The 12,051-nt window shown below is 36.6% G+C and overlaps 1 protein-coding gene and 1 long non-coding RNA gene across 7 annotated transcripts in view; one reads left to right on the forward strand and one right to left on the reverse strand.

Annotated features, from left to right (window-relative positions):
- LOC125174893 (uncharacterized) overlaps positions 1-12,051 on the forward strand; it is an 89,781-nt gene that overhangs the window by 42,936 nt on the left and 34,794 nt on the right. The gene's annotated exons all lie outside the window — the stretch shown is intronic.
- Positions 1-12,051, reverse strand: part of RBMS3 (RNA binding motif single stranded interacting protein 3) — a 727,926-nt gene that overhangs the window by 21,332 nt on the left and 694,543 nt on the right. For 3 of the 6 annotated variants that reach the window (XM_047874915.1, XM_047874917.1, XM_047874913.1), the window contains 2 exons: positions 3,518-3,598; positions 279-406 (listed from right to left, as the gene is read on the reverse strand). In XM_047874915.1, coding sequence (XP_047730871.1) covers positions 279-406; positions 3,518-3,598 — 209 coding nt within the window. Of the gene's footprint in view, positions 1-274; positions 407-3,517; positions 3,599-12,051 lie in introns of those variants that run through there. The other 3 variants (XM_047874916.1, XM_047874918.1, XM_047874914.1) reach the window with 1 other exon arrangement.

Below are 12,051 nucleotides of genomic sequence, written 5' to 3' on the forward strand. Positions count from 1 at the left end.
GCTTCCATTATTCAACCAACAGACAACACCCAGAAGCAGAGCTGTGAAAATGACCATCAGCTGTCCCAGGTGCTTGAGCAATTCTAGTCAAGACCAGAAGAATCACCCACCTGAGACCAGCTCAGATTGCCAACTCACATAATCATGAACTAAATACATGCTTGTCACTAAGTTTGGGATGGTCTGTATTGCCACAAAAGCTAACAGATACAACACGAGAGAATGGTTGTCAAGATGCTTGATCTTGAGAGAAAGAGTTTAGTGTAGCCCGAACTTACTTAGACTGTTGGTAAGAATATGCAGGTGCATGTTCGTTGGATGTGTCCACTGCTATCTGTTGCTGCTGACCACTGGTGTCCTGGGATGAAGGTGCCACTGTCTGGGGAGAGGTATCAGCAACAACACCCTAAGGAGGCAAATAAGAACACAAAAGCCTTACTGGCTTTAGCAAAGGGCCTTTTTCCAGATGGACAATAGGGAATATCCTTCTTCTATTTGGCTTGAACGGAATTGCACTCAGCCAAATGAAGCCACAAGAAGTACTCAAAGGAAAACCACAGCACATTTTGATAAGAGCTGAGAAATTCACTCCAATCTGTCATCAAGAAGTTTTGCTTTCAGAAGTCCCTAGAGCAGTTGAATCGTCAGAAAATCACCTTCACCATACTTAGAACTGTTTTTTTTTTAAGTTTTTATTTATTTATTATGAGGGAGAGAGAGAGAGTGTGTGTGTGTGAGGGGGAAGCGGCAGAGAAAAAGGGAGAGAGAGAAAGAATCCTAAGCAGGCTTTCTGTTGCCAGCATGGAGCCCAACGCCGGGCTCTAGCTCACTAAACTAAGATTATGACCTGAAGAAATCAAGAGTCAGACGCTTAACAGACCGAGCCACCCAGGCTCCCTCATACTTAGAACTTTTAAACCTGGTTGCAGATAGCTGCACTAAATAATAATTTATTCATCAAAAATTCATGCAGGATTCCTATAAAAACATATATTCAAACATTTCCCTGGAGTAGTGCAGTGTGTCAGGTTTCTATGATCTGGCAAAAACAGTGGACTGTGACCTAAACAGACCACCCAACAACAACAACAAAAAAACCTGCAAAAAAGCTTGGAATTCTTTCAAAGCAATACTGTTAAGTAGGCTTTCCTTTCAGCAATTTGATTTATTTTGTTTTGTTTTCGACAACATGAACTAGGATTCATTTTGAGGTTTCATAAAACAAACACAAAAATATCCTTAATTTTGATTTGCTACTTCCCTCACCTCTCATTTGTCACAGATGCCAAGAAGAAGTTGATCAGATGTCTGATTCTGAGAGAGGCACAGGTGGTTTTATTTGATACATGGTAGGAAGGGCGTCTCTCTGAAAACATTCTCTTGGTTTTACTCATAGCCTTGGACACCTGCAGGGATGTCAGCTTTCAAACATTCTTGACCAACTCTCTGTCCCTCACTAAACGTCCCTAAAATTGTTCCTTAGAATCTAAAAATTCTCCCTATATTACCTCAATCTCTTTTTCCCTAATATACTATTTGGTATTATACATTTTTCTGAACCTCCCATAAGTATTTATTTGTGTGGATGTTGGTGAATTTTCAGTGTTTTACATAGAGAATAAATAGTTGCTTTAACTTATAAGCACAAATTCAAAGCAATGTACCTGCATTTTTCTTAATGAAAGGTTGTTTTTTTGTTTTTGTTTTGTTTTGTTTTGTTTGGTAATCTCTATGCCTGGTGTGGGGCTTGAACTCATGACCCTGAGATTGAGTTGCATGCTGCATCTACTGAGCCAGCCAGGTGCCTTGAAAGACTTTTTGTAATGATAAACTTCTTCTTGAACTATAATTAGACTGTTTCCAATAAGTCACACTGTCAGATGTGTCCCATTATTTTATAGTCATCAAAATGCTCAAATTCTGTAGATAAATATATCCATATGTCAATGTAGACAAAGAGAAATGCAAACATGCTCAAAGTGCCTAAAGTATCTAGATTCATTAATTGATGACCTAGATGCTTTTTGATGGCCAAATATAGCAAAAAAAACCCTAAAGCCCAAACAAAGAAACAAAAACCCACACGTATTTTAATCACATAGTCTTTTGAAATTCTGAAAAGCCAGTTAAAACCTGTTTAATACTGACAAATTCTTTGGGGCCCACAGGTTTAGAGCACATAAAAGATTTAAAATTGGACCTCCCTGGTTTCCTAAATTACACGACATTGTCCTCTTAAACTTCTGTATTTCCCAAACTTTGGTACTGGTAAACATCTGTCACACCCCAAAACAAATATGTCAAATGTTTTGTAAAATCCAATTCTGCAAAGATTTTCCCAAACTCTGTCACTCCAGAGGTTGAAAATGTCATGGTAGACTTCCATGTGGAGGGGTGCTGACACCCTAGTTTCTGGCCAACTCATGAAGTAGCAATAGCATGGACTCCAGAGAAGTCCCAGCTGATGGGAAGCAACACACTGTGACCATAATGGCAAATGTCATCAGGAGATGGGGATGAGGGGCAAGAGACAATAATGGCTAGAACTAGAGAGAAATATACATGTCTAAGTGTTTTACCACTAGCTCATAGCTGTATGCTCCCTCCCTTTCTATGTAGCTTGCTGGCTCTGTTGAGTAAAATAACATGTACTCAACATGTTATTGGATTCAACCCAATGGAAAGAGAGAAGAAAAGGGACAAAGCTTCCCTTTGAGTCCAAAGTCCCAAAGACAAGATGACTTCATCATTTGAGGTATTCAGAACAGTAAGAATGGTGCAACTTTTTTATTTTTATTTTTTAATCTATAGGAAGTTACAAGGTTGCCAAGGCTCATTCACTAAAGCAGTGGCTGTTAGTCCTTGATACATATTAGAATCACCTGATATTTAAAGAAAAATCCTGACATCCAGTCAATACCGCAGACAAATAAATCAGAATCTGGGGATAGGACCCAGGCGTAAATATTTTTTAAAGCTCTCTAAACAATTGCAGAAAATAATAAGCAGGAAAGTTTGAGAACCAGTGCACTAACGTGAACGTAGATTCCCAAGGGATCTTGTTAAAATGCAAATTCTGATTCAGTAAGTCTTGGTGGTGTCTTCAGACTTTGCATTTCTAACAAGCTCCCTGGTGATGCCAATGATGATGTTGGTCCAGGGACCACTCTTTGAGTAACAAGGCACTAGCAAACTCATTGAAATAGTTGTCAACTTTTTTTTCTCTTCCCTATTTATGAGTATTTGTGGTTAACATCTGAGGGGGTAGTGATTTGGTCTCTGAACTTCAAATATACAAATGATACTCCCTTCTTAACTCTCTATAGCAAATCAGATAATTTTGTGTGTGAAGCAAAACATAAGCATGTTTGAGTACTTCATATAGTGAGCTTGCAATTTCAAATTTTAGAGCAGCACAAAACCACATGTCAGGATTGCTTGGGTTATAGGGGACCACAGTATACGTGGCTAAGATTTATCATCCCTACGTCTTTCTAGAAGACAGAGACAGACTTACTTCAATAGAAACAGCTGTCGGAGGCACAGGCGTGTACTGGGGAATGTAGGTCCCTTGCATAGGAGCCGCAGCAGTCATATACTAGAGGGAATCAAAGAAAAATGCAGGTGAACTTGAGATTGCAACCGGCAAGAAAAGTAGATTATCACATGAAACTGTTTTACATGTGTGGCCCACAGGCAGTGCGCCATTAAACTCTATTTTGATAAAAAATGAGGCAGTTCCTATCAGCATAGAATGGCCTTTGCTTACTGATTCAGTGCCAACAGCAGTCCACAGTATCATCCCCCTTCCCTCATTTTATGTTCTAAAACATTCTACATTAGATCCCAACATTTCATTATCACATCTCAAACATACGTTCCATAAGGGCAGGGAGGATGTCTGTTTTTGTCTTCTTCTCATTTTATTGCTAGCACCTATCACATAGTAGGCTTTCAACAAATCATTTGTTGAATGAATGAATCATCATACTGTTAGCAAACATTTCTTTTCTAACTAAAAGAAAAATAAAAATAGAGGAATAATGCAAGAACTATGTGTGTAGCAATATTAAGATTTGGTGCATGTTCTCACTTTGTCATTTTCATATCACCTTTTTTAGGTACAAATGTCATAGTATTACAGATTCTGGCAAAGTCTACTTGATGTCCTTCCCCCATTCCATTATTGTGTCACTGTCAGTATTTCCTTTTCAACTCCTTGAATTAGCCAAATGTTCCTCACTTGGATGGACAATGAAACAGTCAAACCAATTCTCACTAAGTTGTAGTATCAGTAAAACATGCATTGGGAATAACCTGCATTTTTGCATTTCAGAAAAGGAGCCCCAAGAAGATAACCTGCTCACCTACATGAGCAAAAATTCCATATTTGCATTTCTAATACACATATCCTTTGCAAATTCAACAGTCTACTCTCTGAAAATAGAATTTTCTATGGAATCAATTGTATTATGGAGCTTCTAAACTTGACCAACATCACAAAACATCAGAACCAGAATCATCTACTGAAGACAAGTTTTCTCCATTCATGAAGGTTAGAGAAATGATTTTTATGGAAAATTGCAAGCCTCCGACCCTTTATTCTTCTAAATCTGCTGAGTTCAAAGATGAATGCTATGCATAAATATGTAAAACCTAAATTACTATATTTTGTGTGCATCTTGGTACTTTCGTATCTAAGCAACATGATGCTTCTGAATCAAGGGAAATATCTGAATGGAGATGAGCTCATCAGTTGTTGTTGTTTAATATTCATGAGGAATGATAGCAATTAAGCAACTTTGGAATAAATGTATCTCCATCTTAAACTCAAAACCATCCTACTGTGTCTATTTGCTAAAAATAAAAATAGCCTTAATGAAACAACCCTAGATCAAACAAACCAACTGTTCTCTGTAATCCATATGTAGCAACTGATAACTGTGTAACACTAATAACAACTAAGTTCAATTCATATCTATGCAAAAGAACCTTGTAACTTAGACCAAGAGCAACTATTTGAAAGGTCTAGAGATATTACTAATTTAGCTTTATACTTGAAAATCACCAGAGATTCCTATACCCTATCCTCTGTGTTCTCACAGCTTCCATTACTTTTCTATTGAAATTGTCCAGACTGTCATCTCCTTAAAGGGATGGGCCAAACTTCACATCTCTGTATCTTCCAACAAACCACACCATGCCTGATGTTGAATAAATAATTGTTCAATGGCTGAAGAAAAAGATACAAGAAGAAAGCCTTCTGTTTCCAGTTATGAATCTTGCATGCCCTTCCCTTAGCTGTTAATAATTCTGGGCTAATTTCACCATCCCCATAATACATTTATATAACCTTTAAACACACACTTGAGCCAACTCTGCTCATCATTGTCCTTGTGTCTTTAAGTAGACATAAGCATCCAGGTATCCAATGGTTATCAATTTTTCAAATAAGCATAGAACTCTGGAGTTACATTTCAGCAAACATTATTCCACATCTAGAGCCCTATGGCAGGTATCTGCCTTGCCAACAAAACTGCTCTAGGATGTATTTTGGGAATAACAGTTCATTGGCCATTTCAGATAGATGGTTTGCTTATATAGGTTAATAAAGTCTTTTAACTGAGCATTCTCTTTATTATTTTTGAATGCTAGCTCAACTGAGAAAACAGCTTTCTGTTTTCCAGTGCATTTTGGCAATGCTGGAGAATGTGTCTTCTTTTGTGATATTGATGTAGAATAAAAACTTTGAGAAATCAAGTTTTAGAGCAGCCTATTTAAAGCTGATTAAACCAACCTTCCTTCCTTCCTCCCTTCCTTCCCCCCTCCCCCTCCCTCCCTCCCTCCTGGTAGCCACCTGTTCATTTTGCTTAGAACCAGTGCTCTAAGGGGCGCCTGGGTGGCTCAGTCAGTTAAGTGTCCGACTTCAGCTCAGCTCGTGATCTCATGGTTCGTGGGTTTGAGCCCCATGCAGGTTCGAGCCCCATGTCCAGCTCTGTGCTGACAGCTCAGAGCCTGGATCCTGCTTCGGATTCTGTGACTCCCTCTCTCTTTGCCCCTCACCCGCTCGCTCATTCATTCATTCATTCATTCATTCTCTCTCTCTCTCTCTGTCTCCCTCTCTCTCTCTCTCTCAAAAATAAGTAAACATTAAAAAAAAAGAACTAGTGTTCTAAGGCACATACTTTGAAAAGATCCTTCTTTAATTGAATCTCAGAAGTCTTAGATTTGTAGCAAGGGAGAATATATTTTTGCCAACTATGAATTTTTGTAAGACCAGAGCTGATCCTATGGAGGCTCATGTTCTACCTTCTGGTGATGGTTTTCCAAGATTTATAATACACTAGTAAAAGAATACCTCACTGACTAGGTATTTGCTATTGCAAAGTTAGTGGTTCTAAACTTTACAAATGGGCCTAATACATGAAGAGTGTATCCTTTCCATGAAAATAGGACATCACTAGCACTTACCTATAGGACTACTTGGATCTGTCCCTGCTCCACTGTCTGTAGCCCTCAGGAGCCATTTCTGTGAGCTAGAAATAGGGGCATGGCCTGGGTCATTTGGAGCAATGCTTACTAGTTTTCTAGCTCATGGGTTCACTCTTGTCAAACTAGAATTTTCAGGCAGCATAGTTAATGAAAAGCATTTTATGTGATTCTTAGCTAAGCTTCTTCAAATAACTCAGTAATTCAAAACCTAATCTGTGTTTTGTCCAGTAGAACCGAATTAGTATATTTTCACAACTCCCATTTTATTCAGTGAAGTTGTTAACATGGCCCAAACAGAACTGCTGAGGACACAAATTCATACTCCTCTTGTCTTTAGAACACTGCTGTGAGCTAGGCAGCATGGTTCACCCATGATCTTAGCTTAGACTGAGAAGTGAAGACCCACGTAATGGGAATAAAGCTCAGGCTTCTGACCCATGATTGAGATACTTGTCTACTTCTTTACTTTTGAAATTAAGTAAATAATGCCCTAAGAGTCTCCTTTTGATTGTTCCCATATTCAAGTTGGTTTTGTTGTTGTTGTTAATGGCATATAGAAACTGGAGATCCAATTAAGAAACATGGAATAATATGCCTTTGGTTAATATTTTTATTGCCATTTAATTTATTTTACTTTATACTCAGAATACCTAGTTTCCTTCCAGGAGGGCTACTCTGTATGTTTAACTTATTTCATAATTTAACTTACATTTATGCTGCTTCTCTGAACAGAACCAAGAGAGATTTTGTAGTATAAATGACATCAGCTCGGTTCAGTGTGTTTTGTATCTTTTAATGAAAAAAAAAATCTTTCTGGTTGCCTTGTTTTTTTTTTTTGATCACATAAAAGATAATAGAGCTTGAGAACATTATTTGGAAATTAGGGATAGGCTTACTCTAAACAAGTCAATACTGTGGAGTTTTATGCCCCATAAGACTATTGTTTCTGGATAAACTTTTGTAATAAAACTCTTCAGTAGTAGACATGTATTTCTAGGGTGAAACCTCAAGAAGTGACAGCTTTGTAAAATTAGGAGCAAATTCTTACAGGAAATGGCTACAGCTGTGTGTAAGATCAACTCTCAGCTTTAGGTAATTGGTGACAAATAACTCTGAACTTTCTCGGCAAGCACAGTTTGATTTCCTTAAGAGCATAGATCAACTACAGTCAGACTTAATAATCTAGGCTGCACAAACACTGTTTAGATCTGGATGCCTCAGAGACTTCCTTTATTTTATCCAGCTAACAAATGACAAAAAACTAAGAGAATGCCCTGTGATATAAAAAAATCTGCCCTTTTGACTTGATAAATTCCCATGGATTACTTATTAAAACCATAACAAGAATGGATGCATATCCTTCAGGCTAATGTCTTTTATTGGTATGTCTCAAAAGCTAGAAAATATCTGCAACCATTCTTTCACGACTACAAATTATTTTGCATTTTTTTATACAATGGGGGATGGGAACCACATTCCAATGAGATGATATGGGTAAAATGGATAAGTCCATACAATATTTCCTTGTTGGTAGCAACTCAAAGTTTAGAAATTGATGGAGAAATTTTATTTTCTTGGTAAACAGCTTGATTATTTTTATATATTCTAAATCTAAAAGCACTGGATTTTCACACGTAAGCTTGAAGGAGACCTGAATAGCCATTTTCAAACCCACAGAATAAATTCCAGACTCCATTATTTGTTCCAAGAAGTCTAGACACTGCATCACCAAGATAGTTATACAAAGAGAGGAAAAAAAATGGTGAAATTGGAGAGGAATTGTGTTTTTGCCTATTTAAGTTAGAACAAACTGTTTCTGTTACTGTAGAATCATTGATTATTTCCGAGGAAACAAAACTCCAAATTTTCAGTTCTGGATCTACTTTATTTTCCCCCACCAAAGAAAAACAAATATGTTTATGTATTTCCCGTGAGGAAATTTTCATTTAATAATTTGTAGAGCAAGGAATTTCCTACATTTGAATTTTTGAAATTTCCTAAAATAATTTATCACACTTGTTCATTTGGAGTCATCTTTACACTGCTTAGATTTTAAATTGGTGCTTCTATTCCTTGCCATAAAATTCTTAAAGCTGCTTAACAAATTTCAGAAAGGGGAGTCGTCCAGGTACTATCAAACCTGGAAAGTCAATAAGGATACGGGAAAGTTGCAAAAATGTGTCTCAGAAAGGAAGCTGAGCAGAAGAAAGCAGTATCATGGTAGGTAATGCTAGCAGAATGCAGTATGAATTACTTTCAAGGTCATTTGCCATAAAGTTTCTTCTAAAAAGCTTGAGGCTATAGGAAACAACCTGGGTTGGGTAAGTGGCTGGGGGAGATGCATGGTGTTGCCTCATATAGAGGTATTCTGCAGTGCGAGGGCCATGTTTCTTAGATTTGTAAAATTCTATCATCTCAGAGCTGGGGAGAATACCTGGACCCAGGATGGCAAGTTGGTATCATTTCACATGCTTGCTTTGACTAAGTAGAAATAGCTGCCTGGAGTGAAAATCTAAGAATATCTTCTAAGTCTCCATGCTACTCAATGAATGAAAGACCATCCATAGAGAGAAGGAAAGCTGGAGAAAGAGTGCCCACTTAGGGCATGAAAATCCTGGACTCCTACATGGACTCCCGCTGTGCATCCCTCCTATATTCTTTCTACTTTTGGAGAAGTCATTCTGGAGAATGACATGAATCCTCATCCAGAATAATAATAATGGATGCTTTCATAATGTTTTATGTTAGTATTAATTTATAAGGTAGAAATAACAAAGTAGACAGTTGTGTAAAATTAAATGTCCCTGAAGTGTAGGTGGAGGTGAATACAGATAGCAACATATACTTCATTTACTAGGAGTAAAAGCACTCAAGGGGGAAAGATGGCCAGTGGATGGCTTGATAAAAATGGAAGCCCAGAATTCTTAGGAGTATTATCTCACCCAGTTCTTAGGAGTATTATCTCACCCAGTTCCCAGAACAGTGCTAAACATAATCCAGAGAGAGGTGTGCATTAAACTATTCAATGAAAAATAGAGACTGTCATCATTGTAGTCTGGGGTGGTGCTGTTTTTTGTGGCACATAGCAAAGAGAGTAACAAGGAAGAGACTTAGAGGTTGTTCTTGTCTTGGAAATTTACAAAACCTCACCCCTCACAACAGTGAGAAGTAGTCCTTCCCATATAATCACACAGGCTAAGAGGCCTTCATTTTGCAGAGAATGGGATTTTCATGAATGTATTAGAAAAATCCAAAGCCCATTAGGTTTTAGCCCATTTAAGCCCATTAGATCTGTGCACAAGATCACCAAGGTAGTAATACAAATAAGATATGGTACTATGCAAATGTAGCTGATTAAGAAACTGTGTCTTAAAATTTGAACTTGAAACAATTCTGTATAGGCACCATGAATTCTTTCCACCCCCTCAAGTTTTTAAAAATATTTGTTTTAGTTGCTTATTTAAAAAATAATTATTATAATTAATGAAGTTTAGCAGGGTTGCTGGATATATGTCAATAAAAATTATTTCTATATACCAGAAGTTAAAAATGAAATCTAAAATGATACATATATAGAGAGCATCAAAAAATCAAATATCTAGGGGCGCCTGGGTAGCTCAGTCGGTTGAGTGTCCGACTTTGGCTCAGGTCATGATCTCACAGTTTGTGATTTTGATCCCCATGTCAGGCTCTGTGCTGACAGCTTGGAGCCTGGAGCCAGCTTTGCATTCTGTGTCTCCCTCTCTCTCTGCTCCTCTCCTGCTCACACGCTGTCTCTCTCTCAAAAATAAATAAAGATAAAAAATTTTTTTAAAAAAATCAAATATCTAGATATAACTTTGAGAAAAGGCATGAAAACTTCTATACTGAAGACGAGAAAGCATTGATGACAGGATTTAGATAAGACTTCAGTAAATGAAGAGATATACATCACATGCATGAATTAGAAGACTCAATATTGTTACAATGTTAATGCTCCTGAAAAGAATCTATAAATTCAGTATAATTCCAGTTGAAATCCAAGAACAATCCTGGTAGAAGTCAATAATTCACTTTAAAATTTTTATGGAAAAGCAAAAACCCAGACTATCCAATACGATCTTGAGGAAAACAAAGATGAAAGATGAATTTAGACATCAAGATTTACTAAAAAGTGATGGTAATTAAGATATTGTGGTATGGATACGTGGATAGAATGTCACCATAATGCAATTTCAGCAAGAATGGTCTTTTCAATACATGCTGCTGAATCAGCTGGATATCTCTATAGGAAAAATGATCCCTGATCCTTACCTCACACCACATGAGATAGATCAAAGGTATAAACATAAAAGGTTTTTAAATATAGTTTTCTAAAGAAAATAGCAGGAAGCCTTCATGATATTGAGAATAGCAAAGATTTCTTAAACATGACTGAAAAAGAACTGAAAATAAAAGAAACTATTGATAATTGGGCTTCATTAAAACTAAAACCTGCTAATTATCCAAAAACAGAGCAAAAATATTTATAATATATATATCTGACAAGGCTTATACATAGAATGTGTGTGTGTGTGTATATATATATATATATATATATATTCATATATATATATTTAAATATATATATATTTAAATCCACAATCAATAAGAAGACAGAACACAAAATTTTAAAAAATGAGTTTGAATAACTATTAATATACACAATAACTTAGATGAATCTCCAGGGAATTATGGTGAGCAAGAAAAAAAATTCCAAAAGATTAGATACTGTGATTCCATGTATATAACATTTTCTATATGATAAAATTTTAGAAATGGAGAACAAATTAGTGGTTGCCAAGGATTAGACATGGGGCTGGGAGGATAAGATGGCATAGTTATAAAAGTTATAAAAGTTCAACAGAAAGATTCTTGTGATACCGAAATTGTTCAATATCAATTGACTGTGGTGGCGGCTAAAAAAATTATATAGGTAAACACTGTATAGAGAATATACACACAAGATAAGTAAAACTGGGGGAATCTGGATGAAATATGTGGATTGTATCAATGTCAATTTCCTGCTAGTGATATTTTACTACAGTTTTGTAAAATATTACCATTGAGGAAATTGAGGCACTTGTCCAAGGGATCTCTCTCTCATATTTCTTACAATTGCATGTGAATCTACAAATATCTCAATAAAAAGTTCAATTAAAAAAACAAAACAACAAAAAATCATATAGTCACTCAGACACTTCAGTAAAGAGAATATCTAAATTCCAAATGGCCAGTATGCATATGCATACATAACCTCATTCACCGGTCATCAGGAAAATGCAAGCTAAAAGTATTATGATATGACACTATGCTCCTATCAGGATGGCAAGAATGAAAAAGACTGACAAAAGCAAGTGTTGGAGAGAATGTAGATAACTGGAACTCTCACACACTGCTGGTAGGAGTATAAATTGGTACACCCACTCTGTGAATCTGGCAGAATGCTGACAGAATCTCTGAACAAGCAACCTCTCTCATAGGTATGTGCACAATAGAAATTCTTTCAAATGTATACTATTTGGAGCAGCATCATTTATA

Source organism: Prionailurus viverrinus, chromosome C2 (genome assembly GCF_022837055.1).
Source record: "Prionailurus viverrinus isolate Anna chromosome C2, UM_Priviv_1.0, whole genome shotgun sequence".
NCBI lineage: Eukaryota > Metazoa > Chordata > Mammalia > Carnivora > Felidae > Prionailurus > Prionailurus viverrinus.